General features: G+C 45.8%; 1 protein-coding gene across 3 annotated transcripts in view; it reads left to right on the forward strand.

Moving 5' to 3' along the window:
* INO80C (INO80 complex subunit C) overlaps nt 1–19,337 on the forward strand; it is a 194,097-nt gene that overhangs the window by 107,980 nt on the left and 66,780 nt on the right. For all 3 annotated transcript variants that reach the window (XM_078685756.1, XM_078685754.1, XM_078685755.1), the window contains exon 4: nt 6,203–6,314. In XM_078685756.1, coding sequence (XP_078541882.1) covers nt 6,203–6,314 — 112 coding nt within the window. The remainder of the gene's footprint in view (nt 1–6,202; nt 6,315–19,337) is intronic.

Genomic DNA, 19,337 nt, shown 5'->3' on the forward strand with positions numbered 1-19,337 from the left:
CAGCTTGAGGTATGCTTAATACTCCATGGCGCACCTGACAGTATGAGTGAGGCTGGTTTAATACCCCAGTCCACCCCTCCCTAGCTTCTTGAGTAATGGCGGGCTAATACTCCGTTGCACCCCCGCAGCATGAGAGAGCCTAGTCTAATACTCCAGCACACCCTTGAATGAGGCAGCTATAATACCCTCAGTACCCTTCCTGGCAACTTGAGTAAGGCTTAATACTCCATTGCGCCCCAACAGTATGAGTGAGGCAGGTCCACTAACGTCTGTGCACCCCGAGCTACTTAAGCGTGGTCTAATACTCCGTTGCACCCTTGTTCAACTAAGATTTCACGTCTTGGATGGTTTTGGAATTGCTTCATGCCTGGTCAGCAGGAAACAAGGCCAGATTGCTAATATACAGTCACTGAGCTTCAGAGGACACGCTTGACAGAAATATTTCTAAAACACAGCAGGGTGCATGCTGCATTTATTTTGCGCACCGCAATTTCACAAAACAGATTTCAATGTATGTTTAAAAGCGGATCCCAAACTCCTTTTCTGCACTTTAGTTGAGATTCTGATGTGTCATCGTGGCAATAACACATCCATGAGTCGCTCCTACTTTTGTGAATGAAATGAGAGCACCTTAGCGCTGCATTGCTGCTCCTTGGTCCAGAAGGGAGTGCTATCCAGGTAAGATATCGCTTGTATGCACCTTAAATGTGCATTTTCGTGTCGGAAGAAAGAAAGTATCTGAATTCAAGTATAAATCTTGAGCTTGCGGACAGTTAATTTATAAGCATGACAGAGTAATGCCCTGCGCTAACATTTTCCACTTAAGATGTACTGTGTGTTTCTGCACTAGACATAATTTTGTTTGGAAATACACTTATGCAGTTGTGTTTCTAGTGGTAATTTTTCTAGAGCAAGTGCGTGCAACCGAGATTTAAATTAACCAAATGCTTTTCATAAGCAGCGAACTGTGAAACCATCGTTTTCCACAAGGAAGGAAGAGCTCGCACAAAAACGACAAGAATGTTCAGGCCACGTCTGAATACGAGGACTTGTAGCACACGCACAGTGATTGTTACAGTGCGTGTTCAGCACAATGCCTCTGTTGTCACTTCTCTTCAGCCCACACCACTACATGTGTTACTCAGATCACACTAAAGCTAGACTGACTCACACAGTGACCTTGTAAGCTATATTTACTTGTCTGTGTGCAGTACATACACATGAATAAACATTTTTCAAAATTGTGCCGTGATCTGGAAATCTTCTCAGTGCAAACACCTGGTAAAGGATCTCAAAGGGTTATTTCTACTGCAAACTGTTACGATCTTCTAAGTTTGTCATCAACTGCAAAGTCCTAGAGACAGGGAAGTAAATGTCGATATTACTCAGGTTATGTCTGAGATGTATGGATATAGGATTTCTACTGATCTTCATATCCCATACATTCACCAGTCGTATGTACGTTAACTAAAATAAATATACCATCCCAGTGCAAACACAACCAATTCAATCTGCAGAAACCTCTTCTATTAGATTCCAGAACAATATATTTGTATCTTTTGACATTTTGGAGTTTACGATTTATGGCAAAAGTTGTTACTTTTGTCAATAACAGTTTATGTATTTACAAAAAAAATGACATTGTTTGCAAACTTGTAACTGTGAATAAGTCCCACATCTTTATAGCTGAAAGGCAATATTTCTCTCCATTCACGCAGTTTGGTGCTTACTTTCCTCCACGTTAAAGAACAGCAAAGGTTTCAGCACCCAGGCTAATGAGCTGCATAGCTAAATACATATAAGGTCCCAAAGGCGAGATCAATTGCATTGAAAATGCAATAGGTCTCGCCTTTGATTAAGTTAAAGCCATTTGCTTTGCTAATGATATTGTATAGCAAAGCAAATGGCTTTAACTTAATCAAAGGCGCGAGACCTATTGCATTTTTAATGCATGTTGTTTTTGTTCTTTCTGACACATTACATAATTCCCCCGCTGCCCCTCGCCCCACAGGCCCTATTTATGAAGAGAGCTCTATACTGGCCTGAGTCTGAGTAATCGCTTGTTGGTAAATCTCTGGCTTTCATTATCTAGTTTTTAGTTAGCTCTTCTATTAAAAGTCTGGTGTCATGCCTTTCGTTACTGTTGGGAAAGGAAATGTGCCTTGAATTGTTATCAGAACGTGTACCCTGACCAGAAATGTTCTGTCCACATGTCTGTCCTGGTTTTTGTTGATTCTTTGCCACAGCGCAGACAACAACCATGTGTGATGGCCTCCCGTAAAATAGATTAATACCAAGAGTCGCACTCTGACCTAGAAGAGCACCTCAAGTGCACCACTCGGTTTCTGAGAGTGACAACTGTTGTCTTACTGGATTTAGAACAAGTCTTCTTTCCAGCAAAGAATTGCAGCAAAAAGAGCAAGCCCATTTAGTATCTGGCTTAGCAGCTTTACCTGTTTGACAGACCTGTTGTCACCAGTACAAACACCATACAACATAAGTGGCGTTTGGGTCAACCCTCTTTAGGCTTTGGATTAATTTTGCTAGCAATTGTAACATTTGATGGGCAGTACGACCAAGCAATGGAAAACATCACCCCACAGCATTTCACAGAATGTTACATTAATGCATTGCAGTTTCCATTGGTGATGTGACACTATTACAGCTTCGTCCAGTGGTGATGGCATCAAGTAAAAACGAATGAAATTCTGCTGTTCCCACGTCTGCTGGGCTCCACTGTTCTCTGTTACAAACCCTTAATCTGCAGCCAGTAATCATCACCACCCACGCTGTGGTTTGCTCTCTTTTGCAGCTTCAGAGTGCCATCAGCTGTGTCCCCTGCTGCTGCTCCCGCTTTCAAAGCTTAGCTGATATATGCCTGACCATAAAATGTCCGATGTGTCATACTTTTATTTTAACTTGAAACGTTTCGCCCTCCGGGGTCAACTGAGTCACTCTATTTTCTACTTTTATGGAACCCATTCTTTTACATTAAGATCCGTAGTATTGTTCACACCGTTGAGTGCCTACAACCCAGACGCTGGCAGCAAATAAAGGCTCATTCAGTATTAGTAACCAAAACTACAAAAAAAAAAACTAATAATTTAACTCACCCCCCTCCCTTCGCCTCCCCCTGGTAATTCCTCTGCACAAGACTCCTACCCACTATTGGTTGTGAATAAAGAGTCTTCTGTTATATTATTTTGTTTGGCATTCAGTGTCTACATTCCTCGGTGCCAGCGGCCTGCTTAGTGTATGAGTAGTAATCATTATATTTGCAGATATTTGGGACATGTACCCTCTCAAAATTCTTTACAGAAGATCCTTGCATAGGATGCCCATACCTCTGCGAATGAATCTCCTTTATTCTCCCCCTCTAAGGACATGTGCTCCATTGCTAATATGAACCAGAGTTCATGTAACCATGCTATGCGATCGGGTTTGGTCATGGTACCCCACCATATTACAGGGGTGCAGCTACTCTGTTTGACACCAGTTAGTGATAACATTTAATGCCCTCAAAGCTTAAAAGTAACACTCCCTTAGGATATAGCCACGGGGGTCCCCGGCTCCTTACATATGAAGACACATGGGTGCTGCTGCTGTGCTGTTCGTTATCAGCTGCCACCGAGACCGGCTCGTGTTTGAAGTAGGACACAGGAAGACAGTGGCTACTCAGATCACATTAGCACCGCTCTAGTCTTTGCCTTCAGCCACTGCCCAATCCCACTGCGATCTCTCATTGGGTACGCGGCCTTTGCCCTCCCCTCGCACTACATGACCTGCGGTCACTTCATTCCCAACAGACAGTGCTTATGGAAATTGGTGAACATACACTACGCTCCATCAGCTGCTCACAGTTTCACTTATTTTGCCCAGTAGGGAGGGCAGCTGCTCTGTTCACCAGCAGCAGCGACCAAGTTCCAGTCACAAGTGACAGAACGAATTAACAAACCATGCCAACCAAACCACAAGGTGATTGTAGGCCACGGGGCACACGAGGGCAGCTGCACTGTTCGCCATCGGCTGCCTGCCCCATAGTCTCACTAGCCTCTGTTCACCATCAGCTTTCTTATAGTTTCGCTATTACCCAGCTCACAAGGGTGTAGCTGAGCTGTTCACCATTAGCTGTCTCATAGTTTCACTATTACCCTGCACCCAAGGGTGCAATAGTAAAAGCTCGTACGGCTAGAAAGGTACCGGGGGATGTTTTCGGATCCGTCCTCCTGCTCAAGTGTACCAAGTGAAAATTAGTGTTTGTTAATTACAATAGCTGCATGGTGTTCGGCATACATTAACGCTGTCCAATGTGAACAGTAGGAACAGTATGTGGAATAAAGTTCTAAATAAAGCCTACCTTTCGTGCCGATCACTACTCAATTAAGGTCTGAAAAATGTGCAAACAAAGCAATACCTTGATCCTAAGCCGGCCAGGGGTGGAGGGAGGGAAAGTGCGCCATGCATTCGTTATTGCTGATACTGTGCAGGGGCCCCGGGAGCTTCTGAGATCATCTGGAGCAGACAAGGGGAGGGAGGGAAAGTGAAAACGCGACATGTGCGTGTTGTGCTCAAACGCTGCGAGCCGTACACGTACACATCGCCTGTCCGGACGCGTGCACATCTCCTGTCCCCCTTCGGAAGCTAAATCGACAACAATAGATCTCGCAAGTATGCAGCGCATACGCTGCGTCACTAGGTGAGACCTAAAAACACACCACAGTATCAGCACTACACAATAAATAAACCTCAGCACATCACAACAACACAGCTGCAGTGTGTATTGTTTTCTTGGGCTTGGATTGTCTATTATTGTGTTGTATGGCACTTGTGTGATAGATTTGCCTTTGTGGTTTTTATAGTACTGTGTTGTATCAAGGTGGTTTAGTGGTATGGTGTGTTGCTTTTATTGTTCTGTGAGTTGTGTGTTTGCATTTTTGTTTTGTGGCACTACTGAGACATTTTTTTGTAGTTTATGTAGGATTGTTTGTGTGGTCTTGGCACTGTGTGTTCCTTTGTGTATTGTTAGGTTGCTTGATATGTTTTGTTTTTTATTAATGGGTTTGTTTTGCTGGGTTATATTGCTACGTTGGGGTGTTACTGATTGTGTGTAGTGATGTTGTGCTGGTTTAGTTGTTTTTGTGTTCCGTTGTGATTGTTTATATAGGTTTGTGATTGTGTTTCTCTTGTATTATGTTATGCTGTTTTGTGTGTAGTATTGTGTTGTGGGGGTTATGATGGTGTTGTGTTCTTGCTGTAGCTCAAATGCAGTCCATCCGTGTAGTTAGGTGAAGGTAGAAAGGTGAGGTCACAGTACATTGAGAGTGTGATGATGGGCGAACTTGTGGGTGCTGTGAGGTAGGTGTATCTGTTGGGATACTAGCATCAGAGGTTTGATGATGTGATTGTGAGCAGTGGTAGTTGTGGTATTACAGTGTTGTGGGCGCAGATTGGAGCTGGGATGAATGTATGATGCTGCGAAGTTATTGTGTATTTGCTGATCAGTGGTAGTTTGATTGTGGTGGGTGGTAGTAAGGTACTTTCATGTGGTAATGCATGCCTTGAATGGGAATTGTACTGAAAGTTTGTTGCATCATCAGGGTGCTGGATGGTAGCGTGCTGTTGTGATGTCATTGTGTACTAATGGAGTATGGCAATGCAGTGGTAGTAGTAGTGTATTAGTAGTCTTGCTAGTATTGCATTAATGTTGAGTTGGTAGTAAGATGACGGTGGGCGGGTAGTATGGTGTGGCCGAAAGATGGTGTTGGTTGTATAGTACAAGACTGGTTGTGCCACGGTTTGGTTGGTATTCCTTTGCAGAAATGGTAGAGAGCATTGAATGTCACTAAGTTTGCTGATTCACTGTAGTTTTTGCAATTAAAATAGTTTCTGCCTATGCCTCATACACTGCAAAGGAAGCACTTGAGGTGGATTGACAGACCTAATAGCATCAAGAGAAAGAAAAGTTCTCATTTGAAGCCTCCTTTTGAAAATCAAATGACAGTAGCTCTGGATAATAGCTCAAGTTCTTTCCAGCCGGGTTCTAAAAATAATTACACTGACCTGAACCAATTTACGTTATGCTTACCTTGATTTAATTTGAATATATTGACTGAAGTACACCGCATCAGTGCTCTAAAATCAAAATCGAAATGGACTTGTGACAGGCTGATGTGCAGAACACCTTTCTACCTTTCTCAACTAGCATTCAGGCATTGGTGGAGCAGCTGCTGGGAAGAAGAACAGAACTTGGAAGAATCTCAAACAAATTCTTGCTTCCGAAAGAGCACTGCCATGGCAACTAAATGATCCAAATTGTAAGTTGGAGCTGAAACTTTAAATCACTGAAGTATGTGTGGAGAAATATGCGTGAATGGAGTGCGCTCTGTGTAGCAATAGTTTTTGTAATGTGTGGCAGGTAACTCATATGGTATAGCTGCACTTATGCCTTTAGCAGAGTGACGGAAAGTTGTGTTTGTGCATACCATCCTTTAAGTGATTGGCCTCAATGTTGGCCTAGTATTATCCTGGGTTCTGTATGGTCTAGCACTTCCTCTTAATGGAGTTTTTTTGTCTAGTTGTTTTGAGATTATTTTGGGAAGAGATAGGTTTTCAGAGCTTCTTAAGTACTGATGGTTCTCAAAGGTCCTTGTCTTTGGTGCTAAAAAGTACCAGAGATGTCTGGCTTCCTCAGAGCAGGAAGTTCCACTAATACATTTCTTCTTACAATGGAAGGATAGCAGGATAGAAAGCTGGGACACCAGGCTAGCGCAGTGTTCTCTTTGGTGAATATCCTAAAATGTTCTTAGATGAAGGCTGGTGGTGGTGTTTGTGCTACAGAGGCTCTTGAGAGTGTAGAGTCTCGCATTGCACTTGGGCGGGCCATTTAGATGTGATCACATCGATGGAAATACAAGAGCTGTCATATTTATTGTAAGTGGTTCTGGGCTGGTAACGACATAGCACACAGTCTGCTTCCGTGTACGGGCTGTATATCTGAGACTACCGTCGTGCACTGCCCAATATTTGCACACGGGTAGCCTCGCATTCAAGGGACTCTTCAAGGATTGAAACTGACCTGAGGTATGCCTTATAAGATGGTTGGGCATTTGTAATGTATGTCTGTAGTACTTACTGAAGGTCTATGATGTTTTCGCTGTTACACGTTAAAAGTAAAATTTGCCCTAAAGTACAGTTTCACGTTACCTAGGCATGCAAAGTTCAGCAAGGTAGCAATCTGGGGTAAACATGAACCCAGAGTATGAAGTTCCAGTGCCCAACAACCCACATACACATCTTATGGGAAGTCAAGGTTTGTTATATTTCCCTGGCACATCTCTTAATCCGATTCTAGGTCTTTGTCAATTACTCTTGGGCTGAACAAAGGTCTTCCCGCACACAAGGACAATTAACATTGCTTGACCCAGTTCCTGGGAAACAACGTGATGAGGAGAAAATCTACATCTGATAATAAGCTTGTCACACTGCATATGGACTGGGCAGGCCAGGCCCACTGGAACAAAGGAGTAAGCCTAGACCTCTGCAGCCAACACAAGAAGGAAAAGCAGAGAAGTTTGCAGCCAACACAGGAGGAGATCGCCTATAACGATTTGGTGAGAAGTGATCAGGCACTTGTCAGCTAGGGGTACAGCTGAGGCTCGCAGAGAATCTCTTACCCAGAGACAACTTGAAGTGGCCATTTTGAATTGTCCCTGGATTCTATGCAGAAGGGCTGGGGCAGGGGTGGAGGGATGATGACGCATCTTAGGTAGGATTGGCTAGGGATATTTGGCCCCTAAAACATTCCACCCCTACTTAAAAACCCTTGCACAAGGGAAAGGGAGTTTAGAATCCCCTATACCTGGGAGCGACAATGGGGGAAAGGATGCACAGCTGGTAGGAGAAGCCAATTGATGTTCTCAAGGTTGGACTTTGACTCCAGCTGACCCCCACAACTAGGATAGGTCTCTCCGGGGCCAGTGGTTCTGGTCCCCTTATGCTTCTGTGAAACAGTTGAGGGAAAGGACATTGCGTGGACCCTGGATGGCTCCCTTAGGGATCCTTTGTGCTGACTCTGCCACTGACAAACAGGTTACCTGCAAGGCAGCAGTCAACAATGGGGACAGGGGAGTGCAGTTGGGAGGATGTTCTGCATACTGCTTGTCGTTGGGCTGTGGAAGACAATCCCAAGGAGAAGATTGCCTCAGGAGCACAGGCACACTGAACAGTAAAAAATCCAGCTCCCAACAGAAAGAAGCACCCATTAAAAGCCAGGAGGCCTGAAGAAAACGTTCCTGGTGGTTAGGGCTGGCCACCAAGAGAAAACAAGCCAAATAGGAGTCAAAGCAGCCTTACGAGACCAGAGATGTGGCTATTTAAAGATTTTCCTTTTTGTAAAGAAAATGAAACGGGCACATAGCACTCTGCTGAGTTTTCTGAAAATACCCTCTGGACTGGTCTCGAACCTGGGGTAATACGTGGGACCTCCTTCCCATACCCATTACTGCCCCTGGGCTCCATCTTTGCGGGGGATGGTGCACACAGAAGACCCGCAATGGCAACACCCTGCCTGTGCTCAATGCAGGTACAGAAGAGAGCAGAGGAGCAGGGCCCATGAGGTGCTATTCTGCCCCCCTCTCCCCCATTGTCTGGGTACAGGGAGGCATAGGCACACTCCGCTGCCTATCCACCTTTTCGTTGTAACTGTATCAGCAACTACCATGGGCCACTTTTCTCAAACCGTCTTGTCAGAATAAAATAAAGCACAATACTGGTATATGCTTATCAAGTTCCAGACTTCCAAAGCATGTGCCCTTTATTCCCACTTAATCTAGTGCCGAAATGCTGAAAAACAGAGCAACTTATTTTTTTTAGCATTATCACTTTGGCTATTGCCATTTGAGATATTAGAAAATAACTTGTTTGCATTCTTTCCACTGCAATAGTAGGTGGTTGGGATGCAAGTGATTCCCCTTTGACTGCTTGTCCACTTTGTGAGGAAGTCGTACCACTGGCAAGCGCAGCTGAACTCACATGTTGGAAATGGAGTTCCAAGCAGCCTAAGGTCTATGAGGAGATGGCAAGGGAGTAGGAACAGTTGCCAGGAAAACAAAAAGGGATTTTTCAAGCCATTGTGCTGGATAATGAGTAAGAAACGGTCTCTGGTGTGGTGCGGAGGCGAAATAGAGTCTGCATGACCGGGAGGAGGTGAAGTGGAATGGAGCCTTTGTTATCCTTTGCTAACAGAGTAGAGGACAAAAGGAGCATGTAGGGTGTGGTAGCAAAGTAGCTGTGCAGGCAGAACCGAGCTTGCTTGCTGTTAGAAATTGGAGAAAAAATTGCTACGTAGCTAGAGGTGGGTGAGTGATATAGCAAGAGCCCTAGACCCTGCCTGTGGGAAAGATTCTTACCAGCAGCACCTTTCCCCTTTTGCTTCCAGAGTTCAAACCATAAGGCAAGCTTGGACCTATGATGAGAAAATGGCAGTGAAAGGAATGGAGCCTCCATTGTGTACTAGTGAAGAAAAAATTAAGACATCATTGTGAGAGAATAGATGAAAGGGAACATGCAGCCTGTTGTGGGAGATCAGGGGGAATGCATGCAAGTTGATGAAATAGAGGGTAAAGGGAATGTATTCTCTACTGTAAGAGTTGAGGGAAGGGACTCTTGAGGTGGTGTCAGGTGTATGGGCATAAGTAAGACTATGATGTGTGAGGACAAAGGTACCGATAGGTTTAGCACCCATAGACCAGCAAATCCATTTAGGCAACAGCTGGGACAAGTTGATCTCTTTACAGGACAAGCACATTTCTGTTGCTTTTAGACCTCTGGACTTTACCCCCCCCCCAAAAAAAAACCCACACCCCTGTGGTGAAAACTAGAGTGTAGCCTGTGGTTGTCTTGTTCTTAAAACGTATGTGCTGGATTTTATGGCTTTACGGACCTGTCATTATTAGTTGTTATTTTATTGAAAAAAGATCCAAGTACTTTTATCCTGTAATCTTACTTTAAAGTGCAATCTGTTGTGAAGGATATGTATGCTGATAAAAGGGTTTAGAGCTGTGCCAGCTTCCAACTAACTTAAAAACCTCCTAGACTTTATTGGAGTCAGAATGGTAAAGTAGTCGCTGTACATAGTTACAAATCCGCTGTCTCATCCACTTAAAATTTGCAAAATTGTATCTGGTTGCTGTTATGTTTTCTGACTGCATTAACTGGAGGTAGCTTATAATGGTAACAGTGCTCCCAGGAAGATTTCCAAAAAACTGCTGAAGAATAGTCTTGAGATGCCTCTCTAATAATATATGGATTGTTACTAAAGGAAAGTGATCTCAGCCAGTGCTGATCTTCTTTTGACTGTGTTTTTTGCGATCTTCTTTTGACAGCACATTTTCCTGTTTGGTCTGACTGAATGTTCAAAGATGTATGTTGAACATGATGTAGATCTAGTAGTATAGCTAGGATTATTTAGATTTGATTTGTTGTGAAACAATGTATTCATATTTGTGAAGGAGGGTTGTTCGAGTTGCCTGGCCAGTCAGATTAAACGCCTCTCTGAAAGAGGTTTTGCTACTTTCATTCATTATTCTCACCCATTTGTTCATCGAGGTGCTCATCTGTCCATCCTGTGACTCATTCTGGAATTCACTCGCCACCAGTCTGCAAAATTCTACAAACATAACCGTCATTCACTGTAGTGGTGCTACAATTTCAACAAGCCAACAGCACTAGATTTGTGAATGCTTGTTGGATTAGTTGGTCATTGGAGCTCTGCTTTGATCTCTGGCTAGCCTTAGTGTACCTCGTTTGTGTACGTGTAGCTCTTGCACCCAGTAGGAAATCCTCCTTTTCGGCCTGGTAACCCCGTATTTTTCACCTTTTGCTTGTTTCAAACCACAGTGCACGTCCTGCTAACCAATGCTAAAAGTGCCTGTGCTCCCCTTTTAAACATGGTTGAATTGGCATAGACCAGCTTGGTATATTTAGCTTGCGGATAAGTTCTTAGTGTGTGGTGCAGATGGATCCAGATCCTGGAAGTTAAATGCTAGAAGTTAACTGCTGCACTTATTATGCCGTCATGTACAGTGTTCGTGCAAGCATGGCTTCAGGCCTACCAGTGTAGCCTAACTGTAACAGTGTAAAGAATGTAGTTCCATGTGTCAAAATAAACCATTTGACAGGTCAAACCCTGCCATTCAAATATTAAGAAGTCCCCAATATATAGGCCTTGTCGCCCGCAAGGCCCCCTTCATTGTATTTACATTTCTATATGTCTCACTTTAAATGTTATGTCCTTATAGGGGCTAGCATGCAAAAGATGTTTTTCAGTGTGGCAGGCCGAGCTGCCCTATGTAGAAAACCAGAGTCCAGATTAAAAATCCTAATACTGTGTTTTTGGAATGGGACTAGCTAAAAAAATAATTAAACAACGATTTTTAATAGGTCTTAAAATTCCAATTCCGTGGTGAAGTCAGTTTTTTAATTACTATTAAGGAAAAGTAACCCGCCTGAAACATTTGCTCTCCCACCACTCCCAGCCATTATGGGCAGACATGTCTGCTCTGAACATGACTAAGAGGGTGAGGCTGTGAGCATTCTTTTGACATTACAATGTCAAAATCCGCTTGAATATCCAACCCTGCCTGCCAGGTCTGCTGGGTTTTACATATAATACAGGGGGCACTGTAATAAGATGATCTGTAGCCGAGTAGTATTGATTGAAGATGGTTTATTGATGGATTTCAGGTTAAATCATGTAATCATTCAAGTATTATCTAAGGATCATATAAGTATATACAAGTCTCTTCTAAGCCCCACCAGGAGCAGCTCTCTTGCACTTAAAAGGAAGCGAAGCAGGATGGCGAAACTATTTGTGTGTATCCACTGCCTGGTTGTGGGAAAACTCTACTTTTGTTTTATCAGACTTATGTCTCTGGTTTCTAGAGGGTACAGTGACTGCCCAAAACTGGATTTTAGTATTAGATGTAGGCGGACACTAAGATTACCATAGTACACACCCCACACACCCCCCAGCCTTCGTAGCCCAAGTTTAGCATGGCTTAAGATTTCCACTCATAAGTAGGGTTGTCCCTAGAAACTTTTACCCCATTCGTTAAGGTGTACCCAGACGTTTTTCTTACTTACTAGTTCATGCCAGACATAAATGTGGCATTTCCAGACACCCACTTTTAAACACTCCTGTACCAGAGAAAGATAAGAATTCTGAACCTGCTGTGTGCGACATGGAAAGAGCCCTGAAGGACTGTACCTGAGCTTTACTGTATCTAGGAAAAAGAAGTGGACTCCAAGGGTCGTAAGGCTTACTTTCTGTGAAAGCTATAGAGACACAACTAGCTTCAAGATGCCTTTTCCTGCAAATACCCAGAAGATCAATGGCAACTGGACCTAGACTGGACCCTGCAGTTTGGCTGTTTGGCATCGGCCTGACACCCTTTGAGTCTCTAAGTGCCTCCCCTGTAGTCCTAGACTACAAAGAAACCCTGTGGAAGGCAGAAGGTTGGAGAGCCACCCATCCATGGATACCGAAGTACCCAAGTTACCTAACCCAGGGAAGCCGGGTGCATAGGTTTGAAGTGGCATCTGAAACCGCTGTCGAACCCAATGGAGGACTTCAAAGAAGAGCCACTGCTGGAAGGGGAGAAAGTGTCCGTTGGAATCCAAATGTGGATTCTTGTCGAAGAGTACCTGAAAGCATAGGTGTAGGAAGCTAGGATCTGACTGCATGGTTACCCCCACTTTTTGCCTGATGTTTTGCTGGTTTTTGACTAGTCTGACTGGGATCGGGCTAATCAGGACCCCGGTCTATCTGCTTTCTCCCTATAATGTTATGCTATGTACTTAGGTACACTCCAGAATGGATAATGGGGTACCCTGGTCAGTACCTAGTATATGGTACACATGTACCCAGGGCATAGGTACCCCAGAGGCCTCCCATGGGCTGAACCATGTATTATGCCACCCATGAAAGGCCATGCAAAATGGAACTACAGGCTTGCCATTGCAGCCTGTGTAAGATGTGCACGCATCACTTACTTTAGATATAGGTTTACTATAAGTCACTGCACTTAAAACCTATAAGTCACCCCTATAGCACCCCTTGACAATCCTGAAGGCAGGGTGCTGGGTTTTACGTGAGAGGGTGCCCATGCATGAGCAGAGCACCCCTGCAGCCTTCAGAGACCATTCACCCGGGTTGTCGGTAACGCAGCTAGACGTATAGGTGCATTATAAACTCGCGTAAAATGCTATCTCGAAAACTGCTGCAACAATCCATGTTGTGTTTATTATCAAATACCTTGGAATCATACCCCCACACCGGTAACCGGTGTGTAAGGTATGATTCCACCCTTCAGAAGCAAGCTTCGTGGGGTCCCTTGACTTCCCTGGACCAGCCTTCTCGATCCGGACAGCACAAAATGGTTGCTGCTGACCAGAGACACATTTCTGCCCTCCTGCTGCTGAGGGAAGGTCGATCAGAAGAAGGCCGCACAATAGGCATCCTGCCACAGGGAGGTGTGACCAGTTAAAAATAAAATATCTTTATCTAAATTAAACAAGACCAAAATGACAAAAATCTAACATACAGAGTTAAGAATATGACTTTCAAAAGGTTTCAAGAACTTGTACCATAGAAAACTATGTAGGCGTGACTTTTCACCAAAAGTACCTGTAGATACATCAAAGTTCACAAGCAAACAGCCGCAGCATCGGAAAACAAAGAGATGCATCACTCCTGTGACCTGGGGGGAGGAGGGGAGGTGGGGAGTGAAGGGGGCGATGCAACAGTCCCGCTACACGCAGAGGAAGGGTTGCATCGAATCAGTCTGTATGGGGAGTGAAGCATCGATTCTTCGTGACCGTTCCGGTCCGCAGGTGATGCGTCAGAAGTACTTGCCGTACAGGTACGATGCGTGGAAATTGAGTTCTCCTATTACCATGACTAGAGAATCTGGATTTCATTAAAGACACAGAGGCTGACATTATGTATTATTCTTTTAATGCAGTCCAAGCAGATGCATAGATAACACTATTAAAAGATTCCAGAACAGAACATTAGCAACACATAAAAGGCATGAGCCATCAACAATCTGCCTCTTTTAAATGCGGCTCCAAGCAGATAAGTTCAATTTCTCTCATTACTATTAACCATTTTTTATCTCTATTTTGAAGTATGATGCGGCGTTGTCGAGCGGCACTGCGTTGGTCCTCTACAGCCGCGATCCCCTGATGTGTCGATTCTTGAAGCGGCGACAGGTGCGCTGTCGGTTTCTGCAGCAGGGCAGCGATGTTTGGAAATTCTTCTCCAGATGTGGAGATGCATCGGGAAAACAGTCGTAAGAAGAGTGAAGCATTGATTTCTTTAGTTTGAGATTCTTCTTGCTTCCAGCTCCCAAACAGGAGCAACAACCTACAGAGGCCCACCACTGGCACAGGCACCTCTTGGCCGGTCAGAACCCACAGCAGCAGAGTGCAGGGGAGCTGGGAGTGAGGTCTTTGTGTCCCTGAGACTTCAGAACAGGATGCCAGCTAACTACAGGCCCTTGGAGATCTCCTTCAAGCAGGGGACATAGCACACAGCAAAGTCCTTCTCCTTTCCTTGGCAGAAACAGCAACTTCAGGCCAACTGTAGACACACAGCAAGGGCAGTACTTCTCCTCAGCTCTTCTCTTTGGCAGAGCTTCCTCTTGAATTCCAGGAATGTTCTAAAGTCTGGGGTTTTGGGTCTGATACTAATACCCCAAACTGTCTTTTTTCTCTTTGTGCAAAGGGCTCTGAGCCCAGTTCAAACCAGTTCTGGGGTCACTCTGCAAGTGCACAACAACATCTACTGTCAGTGTGAGCCTTGGCCCCAGACACACCGCAGGGGGGAGCCAGCATTGTGGAAGCCATGCACAGCCCTATTCAGGTACAGGTGCTACTCCTCCCATCACTACAAATGAAGATCAGGCCTATTCAGCCTAGTGCTGACTCTTCCAGACTCCTGGAGCCACTGTACCTCCCCAGCCCCTCCAAAGCTAGGTTGTCAATCCACAAACAGGCAGAGGCACATATGATAGTTGAACAAGAATATAGCCACTTTCTAAAAGTGGTATTTTCAAACACACAATTTAAAAACCACCTTTACTAAAAGATGTTATTAAATCCTGAGTCCATGTTTCTATCGTATCCCTATGGGAAGATATGCCTGTAAAATACTTAGAAAACATTTCCTACTCTGTCCTATGGGGCAAGATAGCCCTTCATTAGTGAAAAACAAAATTGGCAGTATTTCACTATCAGGACATGTTACAAATACCAGTACATGTCCTACCTTTCACATACACTGCACCCTGCCCAGGGGGGTACCTTGGGCCTACCATAGGGGTGCCCTATATGTAAGAAAAGGGAAGGTTATGACCTGGCAAGCGGGTGCACTTGCCAAGTCAACATGGCAGTTAACAATCTGCACACAGGCACCGCGGTGGCAGGCCTGAGACATCTTTTCAGGGCTACTCATGTGGGTGGCACAATTAGTACTGCAGGCCCACTAGTAGCATTTGATTTTTGCAGCGTGAATCTTTCTGGATTCACTATGCTGTGCATTATTCCGCGGTCTAGTGGTTGGGTCCGGAATCGTAGTCTTTTCTTTGTGTTTTTTTTTGGTTTTTTTCGTAGCCCAGGTGGGCGTCGACGTCCCACCTTTTGGTGTCCTTCCTGTGACGTCGGCATGCTTCCTGCGGAAGCTCCCACCCTTGGGCGCCATCTTCAGATTCTTTTTTCCGCTGTTGGGTCTGGATCGTTTCCAAGAGGGCTCCAGAGATTTGGAGAAAAGAGAACCAAGTTTTTGGGAAGAAAAGACTTAGGAAGACGAAGTGAGACTACAGCATTGAAGGGGACGACGAAGGAAGAGGATCTTCGAGAAACTTCGACATCCAGAAGAGAATGCGCAATCAGGGGGCCCCCTGAACGCAAGAGATAGACAACACACCATTCAAATTCTGCCGGAACTGCCACCACAAGTACGCGCAGAAAGACCAACACCCAGTTTGCAACTTCTGCCTGCCAGTTGACCACGAAAGCAGGGACTGCAACGCCTGCTCCGCCTTTACGCCAAAGACCCTTCGAGTGAGAGAGAGGCAAAGAAGAGCTTACTTCGCCATGCAGGGCAAGGGCCAACCACCGTCCCTTCGAGACCTGGGACTCTCGACCGACGAGGAGGATTACGTCGCCGAAGAAGACGACGGCTACGCGGTTGTAGAGACCGATAATACGAAGACTCCAGAAAAGGTAGGAGACTCGACGCCCCAAAAAGGCCCGAAAGACTCTCGATAGTCTGCCCAAGACTCTCGAAAAAACGAGGGCAAGACCCCGAAAGCGCCGACGCCGAAAGCTCCGGCATCCGCAGCAACACCCAGGGCCAGCGGATCCTCACAGAAGGACTCTCAGGCACCGAAGGGCGGCGACCAACCAAGGTCGTCAAAGTGTCCACGAAAAGGAACGCTTGACGCCGAAGACCTCTTCGACTTCGACGAAGGACACACAACCAGTCTCGACGCCGAAGCCGGTCTCGGCGCCATCAAGCCAGACAAAGAGACCGGCACAACCAATCGGCACCGAACAGGCTGCGGAGATGGAAAGAAAGAAGAGAAGACTGGAGGAAGAGTTGAAGAAAATCCTTCAGCGAAAGAAAGATTTCAACGAAAGGATGAAAGCGTATACAATTCCGTCGAAGCCAAAGCGCCGGTGGTCGAGTTCGTCGAGGAAGAAAAGGAGTTCGAGGTCGAAGGACCGTCGGAAAGCCAGGAAGATCTTGAATATCGAGAAAAAGAGACCCCCTACTACGAGGAGGAGGAAGATTACGACCAGAGGACTTTTCATGGCTAGTCATACTTTGTCCGTAAGCGTGGAAGGGTATGCTCAGACATGAGTCCCTTGCTCACTGCACCATCAGGATTCAAGCAAGCCGGGCCGAAGAGGCTGAAATGCCAGAAACCGGTCCCCGGTAGCTTGTTTCCTTTCCAGTGTAAGAATTGGCTTTGTAGTTTGGTTTGCCCTGTTCCCATCATGCACTGGGACAGGAACAGACTAATTTGCATACAGCCAGGTTCTGAAACTGGGATGATGCAGTGAGCTAAAAAACGGTGTTGGATCTAGCCCTGATCTCTTGACTGGGTGAGAGTTTTCTGCTTAATTCAGAGACTCTGTCCATCACCACCCCTTGTTGTTAATTATTTTGTCCACCCTAAGCGTGGAAGGGTATGCTCAGACATGAGTCCCTTGCTCACTGCACCATCAGGATTCAAGCAAGCCGGGCCGAAGAGGCTGAAATGCCAGAAACCGGTCCCCGGTAGCTTGTTTCCTTTCCAGTGTAAGAATTGGCTTTGTAGTTTGGTTTGCCCTGTTCCCATCATGCACTGGGACAGGAACAGACTAATTTGCATACAGCCAGGTTCTGAAACTGGGATGATGCAGTGAGCTAAAAAACGGTGTTGGATCTAGCCCTGATCTCTTGACTGGGTGAGAGTTTTCTGCTTAATTCAGAGACTCTGTCCATCACCACCCCTTGTTGTTAATTAGTCATACTTGGACACACAGGACCTAGAGTGGCAGGACCTCAAAGCCGAGAGTCCAGAAGAGGGAGTGGACACACATCCGGGGAGACCCTCGCCGCCCGACGACATTGGACTTTACAATGAAGTCGTCAAGAACGCAGCAGCGTTCAAAGTAAAACTCAAGGAGGAACAGCTGAAGGCGGATTTCCTCATGGAAACACTGCTCCCAATACAAACTAGGAGCCAGTACTTGCCAATGCTCGAAAGCATCAAAGGACAAGGGAGAGAGGCCTTCAAAGAGCCTGCGACTTGTAAACCCGTCACACCCTGGACAGAGAAGAAGTACAAGCACTCCCCCAAGGACCCACCCTACATCCAGGGAACGGTGCCTGCAGACTCCATCATTGCGGCAACAGCAAGGAAAAGGGCCAATGTCCCAACAACATCAGGACCACCTCCAGACAAGGAGAGCAGAAGGATGGACCTGACAGGGAGAAAGATCGAGAGGAATGCCGCAACGCACTGGCGCATGGCCAATTCCAACGCTCTGCTGAACAGACACCAACACCTGATCCTGGACGACCTGGGCCAGTTAGTCAAACACCTCCCACAAGGATACCAGCAAAGAGCTACGCACCTGGTAGGGGAGGGGAAAAGCGTGGCAAATTCTTGCCTAAAAACAGCACTGGACGGTGCAGACACAGCCAGCAGACTTATGATGCTGGGAATCACGGAAAGGAGACAAGCCTGGCTCAGAATATCAGGCTTCAACCGGAGGTGCAACACAACATCCTGAACACCCCGTTCAACGGCGAAACACTGTTCGGAGCACCAGTGGACGAAAAACTCACCCAGCTGAAAAAGGACAACGACACCGCAAGATCCATGGGGGCCTTGCAATTCAGAGGGACAAAGAGAGGAACCCCGTCACGGAGACCAATCGGGAGAGGGGGAAACCAGCCGGGAACGTCGCACTAGACCTTCCACCAGTCACACCAGGGCGACACCCAGACGCAACAAGGCCAGCAAAAACCACACTGCCAATACCAACAGAGGGGCCAGTCCTTTCGCGGGAAGGGGAATGGCCGGGGAAACAACAGAAGAGGTGGACAACAACCCACCTCCAAGTGACTCTGCCACACTACTAGTGCACACGCTTTCAAAAACTCCACGGGTGGAGCACAGATACAACAAAAAGGAGTGGCTCGGACTAAAATGCAAGAGTACGTAACACCGGTGGGAGGAAGACTGAACCTGTTCTTCCAGGAGTGGAAGAAAATAACTACAGACAGATGGATTCTCAACACCATACAGTACGGATACTGCATAGAGTTGGAAAAAACACCACCAAACAGAAAACCAAAAAGAAGAGCACTAGCAAAGAAGGAACTAGTGCTACTTCAAAGGGAAGCACAAGAACTCCTGCAGAAGGAGGCTATCGAGCCTGTACCTTCCATAGAGAGGAACAAAGGGGTGTACTCCACGTACTTCCTGGTACCAAAGGTAGACGAAACAATGAGACCTATCCTGGACCTAAGGTTCCTCAACAAATACATAAAAACCCAAAAATTCAAAATGACGTCCCTGCAAGAGGTCCTTCCACAGATATAAGGCGGGGACTTCATGGTCACCATAGACCTCAAAGATGCCTACCTGCACATCCCAATAAACAGACGGCACAAACATCTGCTAAGATTTGTCATCAACGCAGATCACAACCAATTCACGGCACTGGCATTCGGACTGAAATCAGCACCAAGGGTATTTACAAAGTGCCTTGCAGCAGTC

This window comes from Lissotriton helveticus, chromosome 4_1 (assembly GCF_964261635.1).
Source record: "Lissotriton helveticus chromosome 4_1, aLisHel1.1, whole genome shotgun sequence".
NCBI lineage: Eukaryota > Metazoa > Chordata > Amphibia > Caudata > Salamandridae > Lissotriton > Lissotriton helveticus.